Source organism: Orcinus orca, chromosome 7, assembly GCF_937001465.1.
Source record: "Orcinus orca chromosome 7, mOrcOrc1.1, whole genome shotgun sequence".
Lineage (NCBI taxonomy): Eukaryota > Metazoa > Chordata > Mammalia > Artiodactyla > Delphinidae > Orcinus > Orcinus orca.
In genome coordinates this window covers 22,543,214-22,566,036 of record NC_064565.1, presented here as the reverse complement: position 1 = coordinate 22,566,036, position 22,823 = coordinate 22,543,214, and the positions used below count along the sequence as shown (strand labels likewise).

General features: G+C 42.9%; 1 protein-coding gene across 7 annotated transcripts in view; it reads left to right on the top strand.

The window, feature by feature from the left end:
* Positions 1 to 22,823, top strand: part of NCKAP5 (NCK associated protein 5) — a 1,039,671-nt gene that overhangs the window by 977,868 nt on the left and 38,980 nt on the right. For 4 of the 7 annotated variants that reach the window (XM_033440354.2, XM_033440356.2, XM_033440353.2 and 1 more), the window contains 2 exons: positions 13,220 to 13,534; positions 16,268 to 16,410. In XM_033440354.2, the coding sequence (XP_033296245.1) occupies positions 13,220 to 13,534; positions 16,268 to 16,410 (458 nt within the window). Of the gene's footprint in view, positions 1 to 3,081; positions 3,447 to 13,219; positions 13,535 to 16,267; positions 16,411 to 19,491; positions 19,625 to 22,823 lie in introns of those variants that run through there. The other 3 variants (XM_033440357.2, XM_049712619.1, XM_033440361.2) reach the window with 3 other exon arrangements.

Sequence of the window (22,823 nt, the reverse complement as noted above, 5' to 3'; positions counted from 1 at the left end):
GCTGCCAGGCAATGTGCTATTTGCATTCACATGTATTATGTGTGTTACATCTTATTAAACCCGTGTAATGGTAAAAAAATAAAGCAGATTTCTAATAAACAGCATATAATTGGGTCTTGATTTTTTTCAAAACCAAATCTGACAATCTCAGCCTATTAATTGGGATATTTAGGCCATTTAATATAATCTACATGGTTGGGTTTCGATCTACCATCTTACTATGTATTTTATTTGTCCCATCTGTTCTCTATATGTTTGCCTCTTTTTCTGCCTGCTTCTGTTTTTTGTTTCTGCACTGGTAATTTAATTTTTATTTTTAATCTATTTTTAAAAGTTAAACAATTCTCTAAGACTTGTAATAAAAACAGGTTTCTCTGCTCCAATCCTTACAGCCTTGGGCCCTACAGCCTACAGCTAGTTTCTAGTCTCTCAGCTATTTCTTTCGGCCTTGTACCTCCATATTCTGAGATGATAAACCTACATTGATTTCTTGAGATTTTGAAAGTGTAAACTTATCTGTTGACTTTCTATCATGGGAGATTATGAATTTGCATTCTTGACCCATTCTTCTTCCCTTATTTCTTCCAAAAAATTGTATTAGAGATTTTGGTTAATATGTATTGGTTTATACCCTTATGATTATGTAAATACTGTTCACTGATGAACTAATTATACTACTTAGAGCGTAATATGATCCCACTTCCTTTCTTGTACAGCTTAGACTTCTTTCCTGCATTAATAATGACATTTTCTCCCAATTATCTTAGGCTCCTGGGTGCTGATCATTGATTCCAAATTCTCCAACAAAATTGTAAGGCGCCTCTCAATATTATTTTCCACATAATCAAATGCATCAGGTCACGGACAGTTTCTTTTAAATGTTTTCTCTACGAGCCGTCCCCAGGGAGCCTGTGTCTCCCTGCTCTCTGGGGCTGTTTCGGCCTTCTTTGGAACTGAGAATTTTTTATGATTCCACTTTATCTCCATTTGCACCTTATTAGCTATACATCTTTGGGTTTTAGTGGGATTTTTGGTTTTTGTTTTTTTTTTGGTTTGTTTTTGTGATTGAACTAATGTTTAAATGTAATTTAACTACATCTTTACCTTAGCACCGTCTCTCTGTAATGTATCTATCTACATTACAGATTACTTTCTTATAACCCGTCTCACCCTTTATGCTATTGTATATTTTACTTCTACATATGTTAGAAAGCTTGCAATGTTTTTATATTGGCTTTAGTGAATTATCTCCTAAAGAGATTAAAATATAAGAAAAATATACTTTATATAGCATATACTTACCGTTTCTTGCGTTCTTCATTTTATTGTATACATCCAGATTTCTACCTGATACCTATTTTTCATCTGCTTGTGAAACTTCCCTTAATATCTTACACTAAACATTCTCTGGCAATGAATTGTCTCAGCTTTTGTTAGTTTGAAAAGCATATATTTTTTTCTTGGTTATTAAATTAGTTGAAAAGTTGATTAATTAGAATTAATTTTTAAAAGGTTGACAGGTTTTGTTTTGTTTCTTTCCCTCTCAAGACTTTAAAGATGTTATTTCATTCTCTTTTGGCTTATGTAGTTTCTGACATGAATTCTACTGTCAGTTTTATCTTTGTTCTGTAAAGTATCTTTTTTCTCAGTTGCTTTTAAGATTTTTGTCTTTATCACTGATGTTCAGTAGTTTGATTATGATGAGCCTAAATGTCGTTTTCCCTATGTTGGTTCCGGTTGAGGTTCATTGAGTCTCTTGGATTTGGGGTTTATAGTTTTTTATCAAATATGTACATTTTTGGTTATTGCTTCACATAATTTTTTTCCCCTTTCTCTCTTTTCTTTCCTTCTGGGGCTCCAGTTATACATATTTAGACCATTTCATATTGACATCCAGGTCACTGATGGTCTATTTCTTTAAGTCTTTTTTCTCTATGTGTTTTATTTTGGATAATTTATTTTGTAATGTTTAAAAATTCACTGACCTTTCTTCCTGCTACATCTAATAGTTCTGCTAATCTGCTATTGATTCTGTATAGTGTATTTTTAAATTTAAACATAGTTTTTCCTGTGTACAATTTTCCATTTTTTTTATTATTTTATTATTTCCTAATTATGTTCAAATTTTACTTTATATCTTTGTACATAGTTGTGACATCTACAATATTTTTAAGTTCTTGTTTAATTTCATTATCTCTCATTACTGTGTCTGTTTCTGTTGATTAGTTTCTCTCTTGAATATGGATCATATTGTCCTTCTTTTTCATGCCTGGTGGTGATTTTTAATTGGATGCCGGAGATTGTAAAGAGTACTAGATTTCATTGTATTCCTGTAAAGACTGTTGTTCTTTATTTTGAGGTGCATTTAAGTTACTTGCAGATTATTTTCATTTTTCAAGGCTTCCTTTTATGTTTTGTTATGACGAATTCAAGGGAACCTTTTTTCTGGGAATAATTTAGCCTCACGACTATGGCTTGACCCTTCTTAGGACTGTACCGTGTGGTCCATGTTTTGGGAGGCCTATCCTCTCTGGATGGTGGAAATACAAACTATTTTCAGCCTTACGTGAGCTCATGAGATGATTCAACCTACTGCTTCATAGTCATTGCTTCTCTGACCTCATGCATTTCACCTCATGCATGTGCAGGTTAATACACAGCGGAAGACTATAGCGAAACCTCTGCTGTTATCATTTCTTTGCAATACATAGCCCTGCAAGTTCTAGCTGCCTAGACAGCCCCTTCCCTACCCCACCCACACGCCTGTGTTTACCTCTTCTTGAATTCAGCAGGCCCTCCAGACTCTGTTCATGTTTCTTCTCTCAGTGTTTCAGTCTGGAAACCATCACCGGGCAGTTGGCTACAGAGATTATAGAGGTCGCTTCATTTGTTTTCCTTGAGTCAGAGATCAAGTTTTATGTTGCCTATTGTCTAATGTCTGAAAACAATGGTTAACAGTATATGCTGTTCCTGTTACAGTTAGTCATTAATGGACAGAAGCAAATATCTCTCTATATTTTTGCCCATATTCATATCCTTTGCTCTGTTGGATTTCATTACTCCTTTATTATCTTCCTGTAGAAACAACCATGGAATATTGGAGAGTGGAGAGTGGCAGCTGAAATGGAAAGATAGGCTCATATCTGCTTCAGCCTTCTCTTCACCCATATTTCAGCTACAGTCACATAAAAGAAAAATAAATGATCCTTGAATATCCACTTAAAATAGATTAACTTATATTAATTAAAATCCTGAACCAAGCAAGTAAGGCATGTTAAAGTGAATTTTTTATTTAAAGTTTCAGGGTATGAAGACTTAAGCTTTTTTCCTCTCCACATACAATTTGAAAAATCATTAACATTGAATAAATATAGAGACAAATGGAGAAAAACATCTATGAGCTTTAAATTCTTATCTTTCTGGGGTCTTTTATTAAATATCTATAATTACAGTAATAAAACTAAAATAATTTGTAATTTTAGAGTATATAAAATTTTAATTAAAAAAAATAGGTTAGGGACTTCCCTGGTGGTGCGGTGGTAAAGAACCCGCCTGCCAATGCAGGGCACATGGGTTCTAGCCCTGGTCTGGGAAGATCCCACACGCCATGGAGCAGCTAAGCCTGTGCACTACCACTACTGAGCCTGCACTCTAGAGCCCACGAGCCACAACTACTGAGCCCGCATGCCACAACTACTGAAGCCCATGTGCCTAGAGCCCGTGCTCCACAACAAGAGAAGCCACCGCAGTGAGAAGCCCATGCACCGCAATGAAGAGTAACCCCACTTGCCGCAACTAGAGAAAGCCCGCACCCAGCAACAAAGACCCAACGCAGCCAAAAATAAATAAATAAATGAAATAAAATTTTAAAAAATAAATAAATAAAATAGATTAATAATACATAGGAGGACTTACCTGGTGGTGCAGTGGTTAGGAATCCACCTGCCAATGCAGGGGACATGGCTTTGAGCCCTGGCCCGGGAAGATCCCACATGCCGCGGAGCAACCAAGCCCATGTGCCACAACTATTGAGCCTGAGAGCCACAACTGCTGAGCCCGCGTGCCACAACTACTGAAGCCCACATGCCTAGAGCCCGTGCTCCACAACAAGAGAAGCCACCGCAATGAGAAGCCCATGCACCACAACAAAGAGTAGCCCCCGCTCGCCCCAACTAGAGAAAGCCACGCAGTAACAACCAAAGCAGCCAAAGATAAATAAAATAAATAAATTTAATAATACATAGGATGCTTTACCTCTTGTAAACATCTTTAATAAATTTTTTATGTGTTGCTAAATTGATAGATCTGAATCTCCTCATGCTTCTCTGTTTTTATACGTTTCCTACCAAGGAAAGCTGTTTTGACTCTCTTCCTGCAGCCCCTTACCTCCAGTTTATTTTCTTTCCTCCCTTCCCTCACTTGCCTTATCAAAGCAGATGTTATCCAGGCAGGTAAAATGGAGAGCAGAGGCAGTTGTCCATATAATTCAGCAAACCCGATATGGAATTTTAGAGATTTAGAGAGACAGATTTACCTATGATAGCCATCTGTGTCTATCAGATTCACCAGATAATTGTTCAGCTTCTCACTTCCTTTTGGCAGGGCAGATAGAGATGGAGTGAAGCTAAGAGAGAGGGTAGATCATCGAACAGATACAAGGACAACCTTTTAGGATAAATACGCTGTATCTTCTCTAAGGGGAAATTGTGACTTACTAATTTGGGAATGTGATCTGAGAATGTAGTAAGTGTGTGAACCAAGGAGAATCAGTAAACATCATTTGTTTAGACCTTTAATATGCCTTTCATAAGCACCAGCACGAAAGTGGATTAAAAGAAGATACAAGCAAATAGCTAGATTATCATTAGATTGGGGAAAAAAAGTGGAGGATAGAGCAATTTTGTCATGGATACAGAATGAGCAGGGATAACAGGAAACAAAAGGGAGAGATAAATTGGCATTTCTTCAATTAGCAAAATGATGGACACAGATCAGGGCTGGAACCATAGTTGGTCTACATTTTTATGGTACTCTAGAAAGTTCTGCTAATAAAATTAAGGGCTTTCTTTTTTCCAATTAGAAAAATAGCTGAGGAGGACAAGACTTGACATATGGATAGGAAAGTGTTTCAGTGGTAATCATCACTCTGTGAGGAATTGGGAGGAATCTATGTTGTATTCTCGTCAACGAGGACTTTGACCTGGAAGTGGTGACTCCCAAAACAAGATGTAGCCATCTGGGATCCAAGTCTGTTCCTAGACCAGCTGACCAAGTCAAGCAAATACTGGTTTTTAAACTGTAGTGATCACGTTAGCCTACTCTTATATATCACAGTAAATATCACGTACAAATCTCACCACTGTTTTACAAGACAGGCATAGTGGCATAGCAAGACATGAAGGAGTTATGTGAAGGTCTCAGGATTTTTCAGTCTAGAAGAATAAGAGTCTAGAGATAATTATTAAAATTTGCAAAATCAGGAAGGGTTTGGAAAGTTGCATAACAAATCTCAGAATACTAGACCAAGAGCCATCCCCCACACCTTTGAAGAGGTCGTCTTAGTGTCAATCACAAGACGAAGCACATATTATAGCGAACCTAAGGAATTTTTTCCTCAGGGTTTATACCAGATGAATAATTACATAAATTTAAGGAGGATTTCTATGAATTCGTGGTCTGCATGGGCATTTGGAACATATTTCTGACCTTTTCCAGTCTATATCCTTAAGTCACATCCCACTACAATATTTTATGTGATGCTAGCACTGTCAGACAGAATATTAGGTTAACAGGATATCAACCCAGTCTGAGGTGACATGTCTTTTATATTGGTTTAAATAACTTGTCCTTCACCTTGACAAAGGAGTTTTATGATCTGCTTTTTTCTTTTTAAAAATTTTTGTCATATTAACTCCCTTCATTTTTTTCTCATATTTATTCCCTATGTACCAGTGTACCAGACCCCCAAAGTTCCAGTCTTCCTTTATGTCAAAGAGAACACAAGGGTTAGAAAATAAATTTACATTCTCCTATATAGTTTTCAAATCTCAGAAAGCTTAAATCCAGTTTGAACTTCTGAGTATTTACATGCATATTCTGAAGCCATCAAATTGAATTTACTCGTCCAGAAGGTCATCTTAATGCCACAGTCAAAAGTTACCCGATGTTTGTGAATAAATAGCCAATGTAGTCATTTTGGACTACTTTAACAAAACCACAGGGTAAGCTTAGAATGAATAACCCACATTTAATTGATGTGGCTTTGGCAACAGACTTAGTTTTTCTTAGCTTATTTCAGCCATACAGATGAAGAGAAAGATGTGCAAATAAAGAGATCTGTTCTCCCATCTGTAGTTAAGTTTCTATTGCCAGTACCACACATAGCTTAAGATGTTTAGGAACCTGGAGAGAACTCATACAAAGACTTATTTCCACGACCAATTGCATTATAGGAAAGTATGCCAGTTAGTAATACGGTATGCCTACTAAACACCCATGAGTTGCTCTTTCTGGCTGGTGAATTGTGTTGAGTCCTCATTCAACACAATTTGAAATTTTGTTTGGCTGAAAATTTGTAGGTATGATTAAAGTTCTCAAAGTAAAAATGAGCTTGGGTTTTAAAGTTTTCCATTTTCCTAGGATTTACGAGTGTGGAAGAGGGGAAAAAAACAGTGGTTACTGAAGCAGTTTGTTTGAATATATAAGAAGGGGTAGATCATTGCACAGAAGCCAGTGTAACCTTTTAGGATAGACTGAAAATCAGAGCTTACTAATTTGGGAATATTCCCTGAGAATGTAGCAAGTCTGTGAACAAAGGATAATTAGTAAACATCATTTGCTTAAGCTTTTTAAAAAGCCTTTCCGTGCCTATTCCAAAATGGATTTCTTGGGAAAATGGACTCCATCTTTTCCATACATGAGGCAGCTTGCAACCAACTCCAAGTACTTTGCTTCATGTTTATAATCGTTCAATAACGATGTGATCAAGTAACCCCCAAGGAAATGGTTGCCACATGGTACTTGCTTAGGAAATAACTGGGACAGTTGTTTAGTGAAATGTACCCAGTGCTGCGGTAGAACACTGACCACACGGGGGAAGTTTGGTTTGTCTTCGATTCCAGACAGTGTGTGTATTATGTACCTGCAGGGGCCCTCACCTCTCCTTGACAACCCCTTCTGGAAACTTACAGAGTACCTACTTTGTAACGAGCATTATTACCAATGAGCTATGATTATATGATGTCAGGATCGTTTAAAAATTCCCTTGTTGTGACACAGCCAGCAGGTAGCCAAGCAGATTGTCAAGCCTAGTCTTTCCAACTCTGAAGCCTATTGTCTTTTCGCTTCATTCTTCTGAATATTTAGATGAACTTGGAACTCAAGTCGGGTTTGCTTAAGCCTGTCCTATATAATAATCTCTATGGACAGATACACTAATAATACCAAGAGTTTTGGTTTATACATTTAAGCAATTAAAGATTTGTGAGATAGGATCTGTGAAAAAAAAATTGAGATACTTTAATCTGTAGAAGACTGAGGAAAAAATGAGTGAGTGGCCTTTCCCAAACACTCAAAATCAGTGCTAATACAGATTGCACTAACTTGGAAATTTATATTAACTGAAACAGTGCTGGAAATAAGCTTTTCCCTTTGCAGCTATTTTAAATATAGTGTTACAATGTAAATGAATAGTGTAAAACAAATTTGGAAGATGCAAGAAGAAGCCAATTAAGAGAACAAATTGTTTAAAAGAGAAAAACCTCACTGTTTTGTGTAAGGACATATAAGAAGTCCCTGAGTAATCTCATCTGTTCACTACAAATGGCTCCCAGGAACTTGCCTCTGTGATAACTTGGTTCTTGTGCTACTGTGCGTGCTGATGTTAAACGTGATGCCGGCACTCAGCTTGGCATCTACACTCCCTGAGGATGAGAGCAGGAGGAATGAGGCCAGACCTGGGACCTTCCAGCCCAGTGATGCTTTGAGGTAGGGGCGGGCGCCAAGGCGGATACTAAAGCCACATTCCCTGCACTATCCTTCGTCTTGGTCACTGACCCTTGCTCTAAGGGCTTGGAAGTATTAAGAAACCTGTCTTTAAAATATTCAATAATTCTGAATGATCTTATCCGCCCTGGCTATCTGAATTAATGAAGTCTGGCTGTATGAGAACTATAGCTGCACAGAAAAAGGAAGTCAGCTCTTTTCTCTGGTTGCTGAAGTGAGAACAAAAAAACAGCAGATTGGGATTTCAAAAGGAAAAGTTCATATTCAATTTAATTTCAGGAAGAATTTTCTAAAGATGAGAGCTTATTTCATCCACCTATTTTTTTCATTACACTCCATGCTAGCTATGTGTCAGGCTCTGTGCTGAGCGTGGGTGATGGCGAATAAATCAGGCACTCTCTCAGCCTATAGTTATCATCAGCTCTATTAGCATATAATTGCCATTCTGTAGAAAAAGGCGATGTAGAGTCAGGAACAGGCTTACGTGGGAATTCTGAAGAGATGGATAAAAACCAATCTGCCCCCAGGCTGCTAGCAGTCTAATAACACTTATTTTGAGAATTGCTGCCATTTTCTGAATAATAGCTGTGTACCTGTTCCAGGCATCGTGCTATGTTTATTATGTGCTGTGTAGCTAGTCCTCAGAGCGCCCCTGTGTTGGAGGTTATATAATCTAATTTTCATATGAGGAACCTAAAGCCACCTGCTGGGGCACCTGGTCCAGGAGCAGAGGGCTAATGCTCGCTGATGAGCTGAGTGGGGATTTTGCATTGCATATCCTGAGTTAACAGTTGAAAAACCCCTGGTTGAATTGTTTCTCCAAAATGTCTTCTCTGCCACCATCCCACGCAGAACGTCCCCCATCTGGGCTGCCCTGCTCACCCTCGGCTGACTCATCCCCCCACCCCTCAGGCACAATAAATCCCTCTTTACTGAAGCTCTGAGGCCAGACAGTATTCCTAACACAACACTCTCAACATTCCTTCCAAAAAAGAAGGACCTAAAAATTCTCCTGTCAGCTGCTAACAGACTACAAGGCTGTCCATCTCCTTTCCTGCTGGAGGCATGCAAGATAATGCGTCCAAGGGGACAGGAAAAGAAGGTCCCGAGTCCATTCTGTAAGGAAGAGATTCCCTACCATGCTGACGTGCCCTGAGCGGACCCCAGGTGTGCTGAGATGTTGAGCCCTCAGCTCTCAGGTAGCCGGGGGTCCTGGGGCAGCTGGTGTGTTCCTCAGTGAGCTGTATGTGTGTATTTGCTACGTGTGCCAGAACTTTAAAAGGACTGGGAAGCACTGCTGTAAGTCATCCCATGAAACATCTGGGGCTTGGTGGTGGTGATAAGTGAGAGAACTTACCTTAAGAGACAGAAGGCAGATGGGATGACGAGAAGTCATCAGGGTAGGAGAAGTCATTAGTGACCTTGAAAGAATGAAACCCGCTGGTCCGTCTAGTGATCCAACCCTTGAACTCATTAGCAAGGCCCTGTTGACAGCTGTTCTCACAGTCACAACGTGAACTTAAACATGTTGTGAGGTCAGAACTGAGTCAACTCATTCTGGATGCAAGGCTGGCTTGTCCCTTTGAACTTTATCTTTATCACGGCCATTCAATTATTTTGTGAGTTCTTATAATCCCCTGAGAAAAGAAACTGACTTCAAAAGTACAATATCTAACACTTTTTCAGATTACAGTATTTTTATGAACTGTAAGAAACTTACAGTGCCTGAAAGAAACTACATAAAGAAGGTGTCAGCATTTTCAGTATAAACTCTATTTCCAAAGGTTTATGCATTCTGGAGAAATTTGCTTGAGGGGGAAGCTTGGCATATGGTGTCTGAGTTCCTGACTGTCCATACCTCATTTCATAGGTATTACGAGTGAGTCCTTCAAATTCACTGCATTTGGCATCTGTAATTTTTAGAAATAAAAAGGTGGCTTTAATAACAGGTGATTTCTGTGTTTAATGTCAGTGCACACAATTCTTAGAGGATCAAAGAACTCAGGAATACCAGAAGTCCTGTTTTATAGCTTCTGATTATGACAGTATTGTGGAGGGAAAGAAGGGAAAAGAAAATAGTATAAGGGGACAGATGCCAAGAAATGCTGGTGTCCTCAGAAGGGCACCAGAGTTAGACCTCCTTTATCTTTCTTCCTACCCCAGATTTCTCCCTGCCCTGTTTCCTGCCTGGTGTTACAGGCCAGGCCAACGTACATGGGCTTTAGTGTCTGGGGCCTTTCCCCAGAAAAATCACTGAAAAGGTTGCCAAGAATCCTACTTTGCTTTTTGAGTCTCCATTTGAAGGGGCTGGATTAACTCATAAAATACCTATAGGGGAGAGAGTTCTTAGACAAAGCCAAAAAAATATTGCCCTTGCAGGCAATGCCTATCACCAGGGCCAGAGAGATGAGATAAATGCCAGAAAAACCCTGGCATGGGAGTCTACAGATGCGATCGATCCCAGAGGGTGGGGGAAGAGGTACCGGACAATTGTGGTTCTCGGGAACCGCGCAGATGCCGGGAATGCCAACTGTTAACTCCATCCTCAGGATGGGAGGTATGGGAACCAGCTGGAATTCAGGGCCAGCACCAGTTCCATAGGAGAAGCTGGGCGCACTGGCCAGAGGCGGGGGGCCCTTCTGGGCACTCTCAGCTCACAAGGCTGCCTCCATGGCTGCTAACAGAGCAGACCCCACTTCTGGATCTACCTGAACTTTTTGGCAGAATCAGTATGGCTTGGTGGCTAAGAGCGTGGTCTCTGTATTTATGTAAGTCTGGATTCAAATCCAAGGCTCTTTATTGACAGCATACAGCCTTGGACCAGTTACCTTTTTGAGCCATGATTTCTCATTTGTAAATGGCAATGATAGTTCTTACCCTTTGAGGTTGAGAAGATGAAGGGATGATACAAAGAAAGCAGTGAACTTCTAGCTGCAGCCAAACTTGATGATCCATTTTCACAAAAGGAAAAGAACCCCTAATGTTGCCATGTTGAGCATTCTCTTGTTCAGAGGTAGGCGTCCTGGAGATGCTGGGAGGAAATTATTATGGCAGACAGCCTGGGGCACGTAGGGACTGACACATCTGTTACATCCCATGAATCTTTGATCCCCATCCCTGAAGACTGGGTCGATTCCGATCCACTTACTCCTGTGTGAGACTGAAATAGTTCAGACATTTAGAATTGCCCCAAGTACAACATATGGACATTGTTAAATATCAGGCGTGTCGTATGTCTAGGCTAACATGAAGGAAGGACACCAGATTCTGAATAAGAAGATCTTTCTTTTCTGGCATTGCTTTCCCATGCAAACAGCTGATGATTTCTCCAAAAGGCTATTTTGTAGCAATTGAGTCAGCTTAATTGAGGAGAAAATGAATAGAGAAGATAATGAATAATCTCGGAAGCTGGTTGAGAGGAAAGCTGACCAGGTGGAGGCCCTGAAATGAATGGAACTAAAACTTAGCCCTTGTGGTTCTGGGAAAGAGCTCAGACTATAGCCACGTGACTCAGGGCCCCTGGAGTCCATGATCAGTCTTTGAGATCAGATGGCGTGTGAGATGGCTAAATGGCATCATACTGGAGAAAGGGTATCTGTATCTTCCTACTAAATGTCCCTTTGGAGACTGAATCCTCTCTTTTGATAGGGACTTCATCTTTCTAGTGCTTCTAAAGCCAAGGACCAAAGCTACTAGAACCTATAAAAGCTAACTCTGTACCCACCCCCACCCCTTTGTTTTCACCTGAGTATTAGGAATTTCCCAGAATTCTAGTACTCAGAGCAGAGACGTTTTGAGGAGAAAGGTAGGGGAGTGGTCAAATTCTGAAGTTCAGATACTAATTGGTGAGCATCAAATGAGATTGTGTGAGAAAGGTACTTAAGGATAAACTATTTACCTGTCAGATATCTACTGAAATCTAATAAATATACCTAGTGTTTTTTTATACGTCATCATTCATTATTTCTTTCATTCAGCTATCCTGCGGTGTGCTAGGCGTCATTCTAAATTCAAGAGATTCCACAGTGAACATATCTTTATTCTCACAGAAACTCTATAAGGAACCTGAGCCCTTGAGGGGTTAAGGATCTTATGTGGAGGGCTCTCACAATTAGTTCTTAGCAGAGACCAGACTCCCATGCACCACTGAAATGTTAGCTGTCGAGCCTCTTGATACAAAGATCACAACGTAGTCTATTATATTCCCCACCATGCCTAACACGGTGTTAAGTTGTGCCTCTTCCCCAGTCCTAGACTGATAAGATGCTAATACAAACTTCGCTAAGGCTGTTTCACTCTAAGATTATCGTGTAAACAGGAGACTTTTGGGTGACAAGCGGATCTTGGAAGCTGTCTCATTGGCTTAGATAAACTACACCACATTTCAGGAATTCATTCTGTGATAATTTTTTCAGATATTGTATTTTTCTTGGATATAAAATGTTTTGAAGATGAGATGTAATTGGCAGAATATGTCACACATATGGTGAAATCAGCTCGGTTTGTTTTAGGGAATGGTGGGAGCCCTGGGAATGACAAGAAATCCAAAGAGCACTGGTGAGCTTTGTCGTTACATGAAGGCAGATGGAAAGACAGAAAGTGGCCCTATGACCTTCTCTGTGAGACCTCAGATGGCAGTTGAGTCAGAGGAAGCCCACATGATAAGTGATGTACCTTTGGGGATGACCCTTATAGTATGTGAATTACTTGTCCTCACAGTCAAATGGAGAGGCCAGAGACTTAGTTAACTGCTGGCGGATGGTAATTCACGTAAGAGATGCACAACTGCCTTTGTTAGGGCATCACTTCAATGTGTTACGTGTGCTCATTACTCATCTTATTTCAGTTAATAAATGTTACCTAATTGATTGAAGTCATATGATTCCCAATTGAAATAAGGGTGATCAAAAATAATTTTTGGTCTCCAATGACCGTTCTTTTACCCTTATAACTCTAGAGAACCATGTACTTTGTATGTACACGTGACTCTTGCTGCCAGTAATGGCTAACCTTCTTACTCCGTATTATGTTAAGGGAATACTTCCGTGTTCAATTAGATGTCTGTTTCATGCCACTCCCTGGAAATCTACTACACCCTTAGGAGTATTTCTTCCTTCTAGATATCCCCAGATATCTAGACCAGATCCAAATGCCCATGATCCTTTTCTCCTTTTACGTGAGCAGTCTCTAATTCTCACTATGTTACTCTGTCTAGAAACGAACTGCCAGATGAGGACACTGGACAGTGGGATTGGAACCTTCCCGCTCCCAGACTCAGGAAACCGCTCAGCGGGACGGCACCTGTGCCAAGCAGACTCCCCCGATGACACTGAGCCCCTCCTGTCTCTCCAGCCAGCCCTTTGTGCAGCTTCTTCCATAAGAGCCCAGACCCTTGAACGAGAAGTGCCTTCCTCTGCAGACAGCCGGGGATCTAAAGACAACACCATTGTTCATTCCACGTCCGACCCCATCATGACTGCCAGAGGGATGCGACCTCTTCAGAGTCGCCTCCCCAAGCCAGCCTCCTCAGGTAAAATGCCTGTCACCTTCCAAATGAGATTGTTTGCTCACTAGAGTCATGCACTTGCTGACAAAAATGGAGAACAGGCAGCAGAAAAGATTTCCACCAGGAGGTCAGTCAGTGACCTCTGCCCAGTGGAAATGTAGATGCATGAAATCCCTTTATGTCCTCAACCAAAACATAAAAAGAAAACAAGTATTAAACATCATCTACTCTCAGTATTATTTAAGGAGTGTACACACACATAAAGGAAACAAACACGTTGTTAGCACAGGTAGATGGATATATAAATTGATAAAGAAAAAACCATACAACGTAGACTTCAGATTTTGTCTTTTAAAACTTAACTCTGAGTATAGACCAATCTAGGCCCAAGACATAAATTTAGCTGAAATGTTGTTTGCCCTCTCACAGAAACATATGTCTTCTGACATATTCCTATCCCGTTCAAATGTATTTATATGTTGAGCTATAAAAAACGTAGTTTGATATATTAGCAGTAGTTTGTCTGTTAACTACAACGGGATGGAGGGAGCCTTCCCACTGAGAAGTACCATCCTTTGCTGCAGTCGATGGAAACAAGCTTTCATGATTAAAGATAGGGCCAGGCTAAGGGTCAAACTTTTTTCACTGTTCCCTCAAGATTAAAAATATTTATTGCAGCTCAGGATGACACGAAATAATTTTTAACTTGTGCGCCTCATGATGCGTTTATGACACGCCTAAGCCTATGAACTAGAATTCTAAAGACTTTCATTTATGATTTGATGATGAGAAAGCGACCACAAGTAGAGATTATACCATGGGCTTCTGAGAAATTAGCAAAGAAGACTTTTCATTAAACATCTGTGAGTCAATGTGATGGGGTTATTCCCATGGCTGAGTTCTTCCTCCATACAGTAATACTGACTGCCATGAATGTTTCATCACAAACTTCTGCTTATTTCCAGCCAAGGCTACATTTGAAAACGCTGGGACATATATTATTTTTGAAATAAATGTACTGTTAATTAATGGCACAGCCTCCAGAGATTCAGGGGCGAAATTGTAGTTATGGATGATGTGCTCCATGCCTGACTAGTCACATGTGTGACCTCAATTCAGCGGCAGGCGCCGAGCAGACTCCATGATTAAACACCGTCATTATAACAAATTGAATAGGAACGGCAAGCCTTGAATTGCTTCATAAGAAGGGGATAGGAAGGAGATTGTTCTGATCTTGCTGCTAATATCCAGCGCACCGGTTATCTTAGTTTTGTGTCTTAATTAGATTGTCGTGAAGAGTTGTAAAAAAAAAAAAAAGTAGTATACGGTAGAGAGTGAGGTCAACACACTGCAGGACATTTTTGTGCCGTCCATCCCGAAGCTTCCTGTCTACCTTAAGATGTTGTCACTGCGGGTCAGAGGCAGGGCTGGCTTTCCAAGGCTTTTCTCTTTTCTGCGGCCATTGGTTACTCATTTTAAATATTAAGGAATGGAGATCTAGTTGGAACAAAAGGAGAGTGGGGGCTCCCCTGGTGGCGCAGTGGTTGAGAGTCCTCCTGCTGATGCAGGGGACACGGGTTCGTGCCCCGGTCCGGGAAGATCCCACATGCCGCGGAGCAGCTGGGCCTGTGAGCCATGGCCGCTGAGCCTGCGCGTCCGGAGCCTGTGCTCCGCAACGGGAGAGGCCACAACAGTGAGAGGCCCGCGTACCGCAAAAAAAAAAAAAGAAAAAGAAAAGAAAAAAAGGAAAGTGGTTCTGAGCAGTCAATTCCTGGTTAATATACGCATTTGAATTAGTTATTTTCTTATCCCCGTATCAAAGATGGAAGGAACTGTACAGACCTCCCAGTGCTGATGAAAATACATTACCTCACTTCTGCTCACAAGCAAAATGCTGTTGAAAGGCTCTCACAGCCTGTCCTGTTGATAATCACTGAGACTGAAGGATAATGACAGCAATTCTCCTTTCTGACATGAGGAAAGACTACACTCTGCAGGTTAATCTGCTATTATGGGTAATGGAGACATTTTAATCATTCTCTGCTAATCGCACCCTTGGCTACTTACAATGTAATCCATGGGCCAAGAGCAGCCCCTGGGAGCTTGTCATAGATGCCAGCTCTCAGACCCTGCTCCAGACCTACCAAATCAGAACCTGCAGTGGAACAAAAGCCTGGCCGAGGTATATGCACGTATGAGTTTGAGACTGCCCGGCAAGATCTTGAAGGGCCTCTGAGCAGTTTCGCAAACCACCTTATGCAGAATGACCTTCATAAGTTTGCTAGGAAAATCAGGGTTCCCTGATCAAACAAGTTTGGGAAAGGCTGTGGATTCACATCTTCCCTTTGGAAATTATGAAAATCCCCATTCGCATAATGAAGGCGCCGAGAAGTCCTCCAAAACAGAAGCTTGTTTGTTATTTGATGTACAACACTGTTTGAGGAATGATCGGCGTTTCCCAAGCAGTTTGCCCACTGAACCCTTTCTAACATGAAAAATCTGTCAACATTTTTTGGAAAAGTGGTCCAAGCACAGTTTGCATTTGGGACTCCAAGGTGGACATCCTCCAAAGATACACGTAATTATGCAGACATTTCTGTGCGCACAGACTTGCAGGGGACAGAATGTTGGGAAACCAAGCTGTTACCATGTTTAGACCCTTCGGATTATTTCTGACTGTCTCCCCTACCCTCATCCCTAAACTTGTAAAGAGTTGAAGAAAGCTTGTTGTGATTTCATGTACATTTCCTCATTTAGGAAAAATCAATTCCCAAATGCAGAGTGAAGCCAGGCCAAGGCCTCAGACTTGTTCATCGTTCGAATATGCTGAAAACACAACGGCGGTGGAGAGCAAGCCACTTCTAGCCTGGGGGGGGGACAGCGCTGCTGCGGAGACCCAGGTAAGGAGAGTCGACAGGAGGGCACCCCTCCGCCTAATTGTCCCGAGTGTGAAAAATGACCTCCTTAACCACTTCTGTGATAGGTTTTAATGTTAAGTCAGATTTGTTGTGGGATTAGTGCATAAAGACCAAGGCTCTCCTTTTTTCCTGAGTTATTAAGTAACACTGTGAGTTCTTGTAATTCAAATGATTCCATCCATCTGCACCCCAGCTCTTGAGGTAAGGATGCTCTGCCCTGAGTAGACATTGTGGAACGGCCATTCACTCTCCCAAGCCCTAAGAGCACCGCTTAGAATGATTCAATGATATTTTTTCATTATCAGTTACTTGGTCTTTTACCTTGCTCCTGTGAAACCACTAAAGCAGGTATAATTATTTTCCCTTTTGGCATGAAGAAACTAAAGCCTGGAGTGGTCAGATGACTTGCCGGGGTCAGTGAGACGTGTGTTTCTTCAATCCCCATCATTTTTGCTGGGGATTCTTCATCCGCCCTGAGATGGCAAGCACACAGGCCTCCTGAAGTGTGATTGGACCTGAGGAGGAGCTCGGGGCTCCGGGAGTCTTGGGTCCTCCCTGGGTGCTATGTGGTAGTCCCTCCTCAGCGCCCTCCCGCTTACCTGTTCCAACTAATTACTTGGGCCGTATTCAGCCTGTTCACGATTTCTCAGCTTGCCCTTGGGCTGGTCCACTTCGGTGTCTTTGGTGGTACCTATAGTGAGAAGAGTGGGAGAAAGGACATTAGGATCAATTACCTGAGCTTCCCGGCCCTTCCTTGGCCCTTGCTGCTTCTGCTGCCTTGGCTCTCCCAATCCCGGCATGAGGAGGCCCTGTCACTGTCTCTACTAGGGTTGCTACCCAACCTTGATGACGAAATACCCAGATCAGCCCACATCTGAGATGCCCCACAGCCAGACTGGTAGAGCCTTCTTTCAGTCTTTAGCACCTCAGTATGGAAATGGTACCCCTGGACAAGTAGGCAAAGCGATCCCCTGGGCCTACAGCCCTGATGTACAGCAGAGGACAGCAGCTCCAGAGATGCTGGACCACGGTCAAGGTCCAAGCAAAAGTTACTGGGACACTGACGTCAGAACTCAGCCCTCTGAATTCCACGTCCAGCACTCAGAACAAGGGTCTGAAAGGAGTAAACCGGTGTATTCTATCATGACTTAACTGTTAAGTGTTAGGGTTTTCTCAGTTTTCCCCACAGCAGTAGTTCCCTACACGAGCAGACATCGGGATCAGCTGGAGGGTGGCGCACCTTGCTGCTCTCCACACACACCCAGTGTCCTGTGTGGCACAGATGGGGTGAGATCCAAACACTTCTAATAAATTCCCCGGTGATGACGGTGCTGCCGGTCCACAGGGCACACTTGGAGAAGCACTCTTTCAAGAACTCTGGGCTTGATTTGGGGACCAAAACATTGAGAAAATCCTAGAAGACATCCAGAGTTGGAGGGGGAAACAGTTCAGAAACAACAGGTGGCGATAGTGGCAAAGGACTCAAGCAATTCCAAGGAGAAAAAAAAGAGAAAAGAGAGAGAAAGAGAAAGGGGATTCCTCAGTGCTGGCCAGGAGGGAGCTACCCCCTCATGGTGCGATGGCAGGGCACTCCTCACCCAACATTCATTTTCCCCGACACACACACCTCTCCGGGATCCCCTTCATCCTCCTGCACTAGCTTTGCCCATTGGAAGTCCTGCCCTGACTTGTAAGAGTCACAACTGTGGCTTGGAACTCACAACTCTGCTTCATTGACCGCCAGGGAAGGCAAGTTTAAAGTTAGAGTGAGCTTTATATTTCCAGTTCCAAGCACAGTGCCTGGTTCCATTTGTGTCTGTTGAACAGAGGAATGAAAAAACACATCTCGTCATACCCAGCATCCTGCTGGGACTCTAGACATGGGGCTCTCTTGGGACCACGGCTGTAAACTTGTCATCCTTCACAAACATCATCCTTGCTAGACCACCTCCCGTAGAGAGCTCTGTCCCCCCAGAACCTAGACCACCACGTAGCACAGAGTGGGTACTAAGATGCTTAGCACAGCATCTTTTGAATGGGTAGATGAATGATTCAGTGAATGAAGGAATAAAGGAAATAAGTAACTGCTTGAATTTGTAACCCCAGCTAGGGGGGCTTACATCCTAAAATGTGTTTTTATAATTTCCAACCAAACGGCACCCTCCCAAACAGGATTGGCTTTAGAGACGCATCCCATACATCTGTGCCTGAACTCTCTGGGGTCGGTGTAGCATAATCGGCTCTCATAGGGCAGCCTGCAAACATATAAAAGAGAGCCCCAAATGCTCTTGATTCTGCACACAAGGGTTGCGGTCTTAGATATCAGTGTTCCACTTGTGTGCACGGCAGGAAGAACCATCCATATGGTATCAGCAACCTCCACAATTCCTGAACTTGGTGTTATTGCCACACCTGTAACATCCTCTTGGGCCAGGCTGTGTGTGCATGTGAGTAAGCGGGGAGACCAAGTCCCTTGACCTGTGACCTGTCAGTAGATTCAAGGATTATGTATAAGCCCGTAGGCTAGCAGTTGTGTTCCTGCCTAAAGCCTCCTGTCCTTTTAGGCGCTGGACTAAAATTAGGTATTGGGTAAACATTTATTCTCTTGTTCCCAAGGTTGATTATTGTCATACCCTCTGATACTTGAAAGCCAATGGTGAGATCAGCTAAATAAGTAAGCCAAAAAATAAAATAAAAATAAATAAATAAGCCATTAGGCCTGGGACAGCAGCTCTAATTGGCACTTGAGAAACATAAGGCCCCATAAAAGCAGTGTACAAAATGCAGAGCGGGTAACTGTGGGGACTGTCCTGTGACTGGGACACAATGGCAGCGTGTGGTCAATGGCTTCATCAGTGCAGGTCCATATCTGCGGCTCTGGTAACTGAGCAGAATTCACCAGCTCCGCGTGAGGCAGACTGACGGACCAGGCAGGCTGGGGGTGGGGCAGCGGGAATGCAATTCTGTGCACACACCAACAGCCAGGTACGAACATCCTCACAGGATGGTCTGCCCATTTTGACTAGTGTGAATAATCTTAACGGTCTCATGTTACTCATTTAGGACAAGGTACCCAGAATGTGTGCGTACTCTGCCAGCGGTGGCAGTGGTAGTGACAGTGACCCCGACTATGGAAATAATGGTTTTGGAGCTGGAAGGGGCAAGTTAGTGAAAGCGATGAAGAGCGCCACCCCAGGTAATGCACGCCGGGGCCCCGGGACACTCGGGGCTCCTGTCTCTCGGGAAGCTGTCCGTCACGCCTTTCACTGGGCTCTGTCTCCACCCCGCTTTGATTTTACATCTCAGTTCCATGTCTCTCCCGAGATCTAATTTTCTGGTACTTATGGAAGATTGTCTACATGCATCAATTTGCTTTCTGGTATTATCTTAATGACATTGCAGTGCGGTCTGTAAGGATTTTATTTCCAATCTGGTGTCTCCCAAAAAGTCTCCGGTGGAGTTATCTCCATAATGAAGGAATGACTATAAAGATAACTTGGTTCTTAATTACATACTTCGGCAAGTTAAGTCATCCAGTGAGCCATGGATGGGGTGTTCCCAGGCTCTCTGCTCATATCCTGCTCTGTAACTCTAGACCCGTTACCCATGTCATTATGAGCACGTCTGTTTACACGAGGTTCAAACTTTCTCACATTATTTTTATTTGAAAGAGAATTGGCAGTAGAAAAACCATCATCCCGAGGCATTTAAAAATATATATATTCAGATGGCATTTCCTTACAGATACAAGAGGACAGATGATCCCCTAACACAAAATGTGGTCTAGGATCTGCTCTTCTTCTAATCCGCTCTAGATTATCTGACATATTTTAATGATACAATGGAGAATCATTCTTTTTGTACTAATCAGCTTTTCTCAAATCCTAATGTGGCAATTATGTGATGAAACCGTGACTTCCTTTTTAAAACAAGCCTGATGTGTTGCTTTTGAAAAAAACGTAATCTAGCAACCCTGTGTGTTTCCGGTTTTCCAAGAGTCTTGACATTTGTGATACCTGGTGGTAACATAGGTGTGTAAGGATAGTCATTAACCTGAGCCTCCTCTCTATTGCTTGCGTCCTACAAGTCACCAGAGAAGCAGGACAGATGGGTGACTCCTGCAAAGGCTTGCCAAGAGGAAAGTGGAGAATACCCCTTGGTGTTTTAGTTAGACTGTTGTCCTTGTTTGCTCTCGGGGCTGCGTCAGCGTCCCTCTGGTTGTGACAGATAAGGGGAAGGAGAGTTAATTATCATGGGTCCTTCCCCCTGAAGACGCCTAGGCCAGGCCAGCTCCCTAGTCCAGCTCTTACCCTGAACTTAACATGGGTCCACAGTGAAGAATAACCTTACCTCATTGACCCTCAACTGCTCCTCCGGCTCTAAAACTCCATTCATTTATTGAACAAATACTTATAAAAAGCCTCCTCTGGGCTAGCTTTCCAGCAGTGAGTAAATGGACGAAGATCTCTGCCAGACAGTAAAAAAAATGGGTAGAATAAGCTAGTAAATGTATATAGTTTGTTGAAAGGAGATATGGAAAAGACAGGTTGAGCAGGGTAGGACGGGAAAGCAGGGCTGCTCCTGAGTGGTGGTTGGGTGGGAGCGGATGTTAAAATTTAAATAGAGGGCTTCCCTGGTGGCGCAGTGGTTGAGAGTCCGCCTGCCGATGCAGGGGACACGGGTTCGTGCCCCGATCCGGGAAGATCCCACATGCCACAGAGCGGCTGGGCCCGTGAGCCATGGCCACTGAGCCTGCGCGTCCGGAGTCTGTGCTCCACAACGGGAGAGGCCACAACAGTGAGAGGCCCACGTACCGCAAAAAAAAAAAAAAAAAAAAGATTTAAATAGAGCAGTCAGAGCAAGTCTCCCTGAGAAGTTGGTGTTTGAGCAGAGATGTGGTGGAGGGAAGGGAGTGAGCCCCTGGAGGATACCTGGGGGGAGCGCGTGGCCTTGAGACAGCAGCAGCGGGCAGCCAGCGTGGCTGTGGTAGAGGGGGGATGTTGCAGGACGGGGAGGTGAGGTCCAGTAAACGGAAAAGGAGCCAGAGCTCTCGTACGGCCTTGCTCACCTTTCTGAGGTCTTTGCTTCTCCCCTGAGAGCCACGCATGGGGGCCCTTGGACATCTCTGAGCACAGGAGCGGCATGATCTGAGATGTTTTCAAAGGACCACTCTGGCTGCCATGTCGTGAAGACTGAAGAAGCAAGATCGACTAAGAGACAGTGACACTCATCCAGGCAAGATGTGTTAGTGGCTGGGACCAGGGTGGTAACAGTGAAAGCAGTGGGCAGCATGAGCTAATAGAACTCTCTGCAGCAAAAGGAGTGTTGTGTCTCGGCCCTGTCCAATGCCGTAGCCATCACCCACCCATGGCTTAGGAGCTCTTGCGATGTGGCTAGTGTAAGGAACTGAATTTCTAAATTTAATTTTTGCTGTAGTTTCCCTAAGAGTTCCATTTTCCTCTATTTTAATTTGTTTTTATTTCAATTAACTTTCAATATTAATAGCCAGATTTGGGTCACTGTACAACACAAGGAGTGACAATGGTCTCATTCCAGTTCTAATTAAAAATACAACATGAATCACTGATAGCTTGGAGATGGGGGTGAAAGAAAAAGCAGGGTCAAGGATGGTTGCCAGGTGGGGTCCTAGAGGGACAGAGCTCTGCCCACTGCAGTGGAGAAGGCTGAGGTCGGGGGAGGCAGTGGTAATCGATGCTAAGTTCGAGGTGCCCATTGAGCAAGCGGAGGTGTGAGTAGTGTGAGTCTGGAGTTGGGCAGGTCAGGTCTTGTCTGGAGAGGTAACTGGAGTGTCAGCGTGTCGATGGCATCTAAGGCCCTGGGTCCAGCTGAGATCAGAGGAAGACAGAGTGCTGACAGAGAGAGGACCTCGCCCTCCCAAGTGTAAAGGTGGAGAAGAGAAAGAACCAGCAAAGGAGACTGGGTAGGAACCAGCAGTGAGCGGGGCAGAGGAGAATGTGACGTCTCAGAAGCCAAGTGGAAAAAGTATGTCAAGGAGGAATTCCACGATTCCATATGCTACTTGCTAAAAGGAGGGACACAGTCTTCGTAGACCCGTCTCTCACACTGGTAGTGGGGTTCCAGGGGTGGGGGAAGGAAGTGGGGATGGGGAAGGAGGGATGGTCTAAAGGCAGTTTGAAAACATCCTGAAAAAGGAAACAAGATTAAGACAAATTGTCTGACTCTGAATGAGGACGTACCTGAGTATGAGAGAAATCACTTTAGGGTTCAGAGTTTTAGCCCAGCTTGTTTAAACGAGTTGTGCAGAGCAAGAAGGGATATGCATTCGGTGATGGCTACGGATCCTGGTGAACAGTGAACTTGCTCCTTTACCTTTTTTTTCTATCCCCCTGCAAACTGAAGTGAGTCTCAGCCTC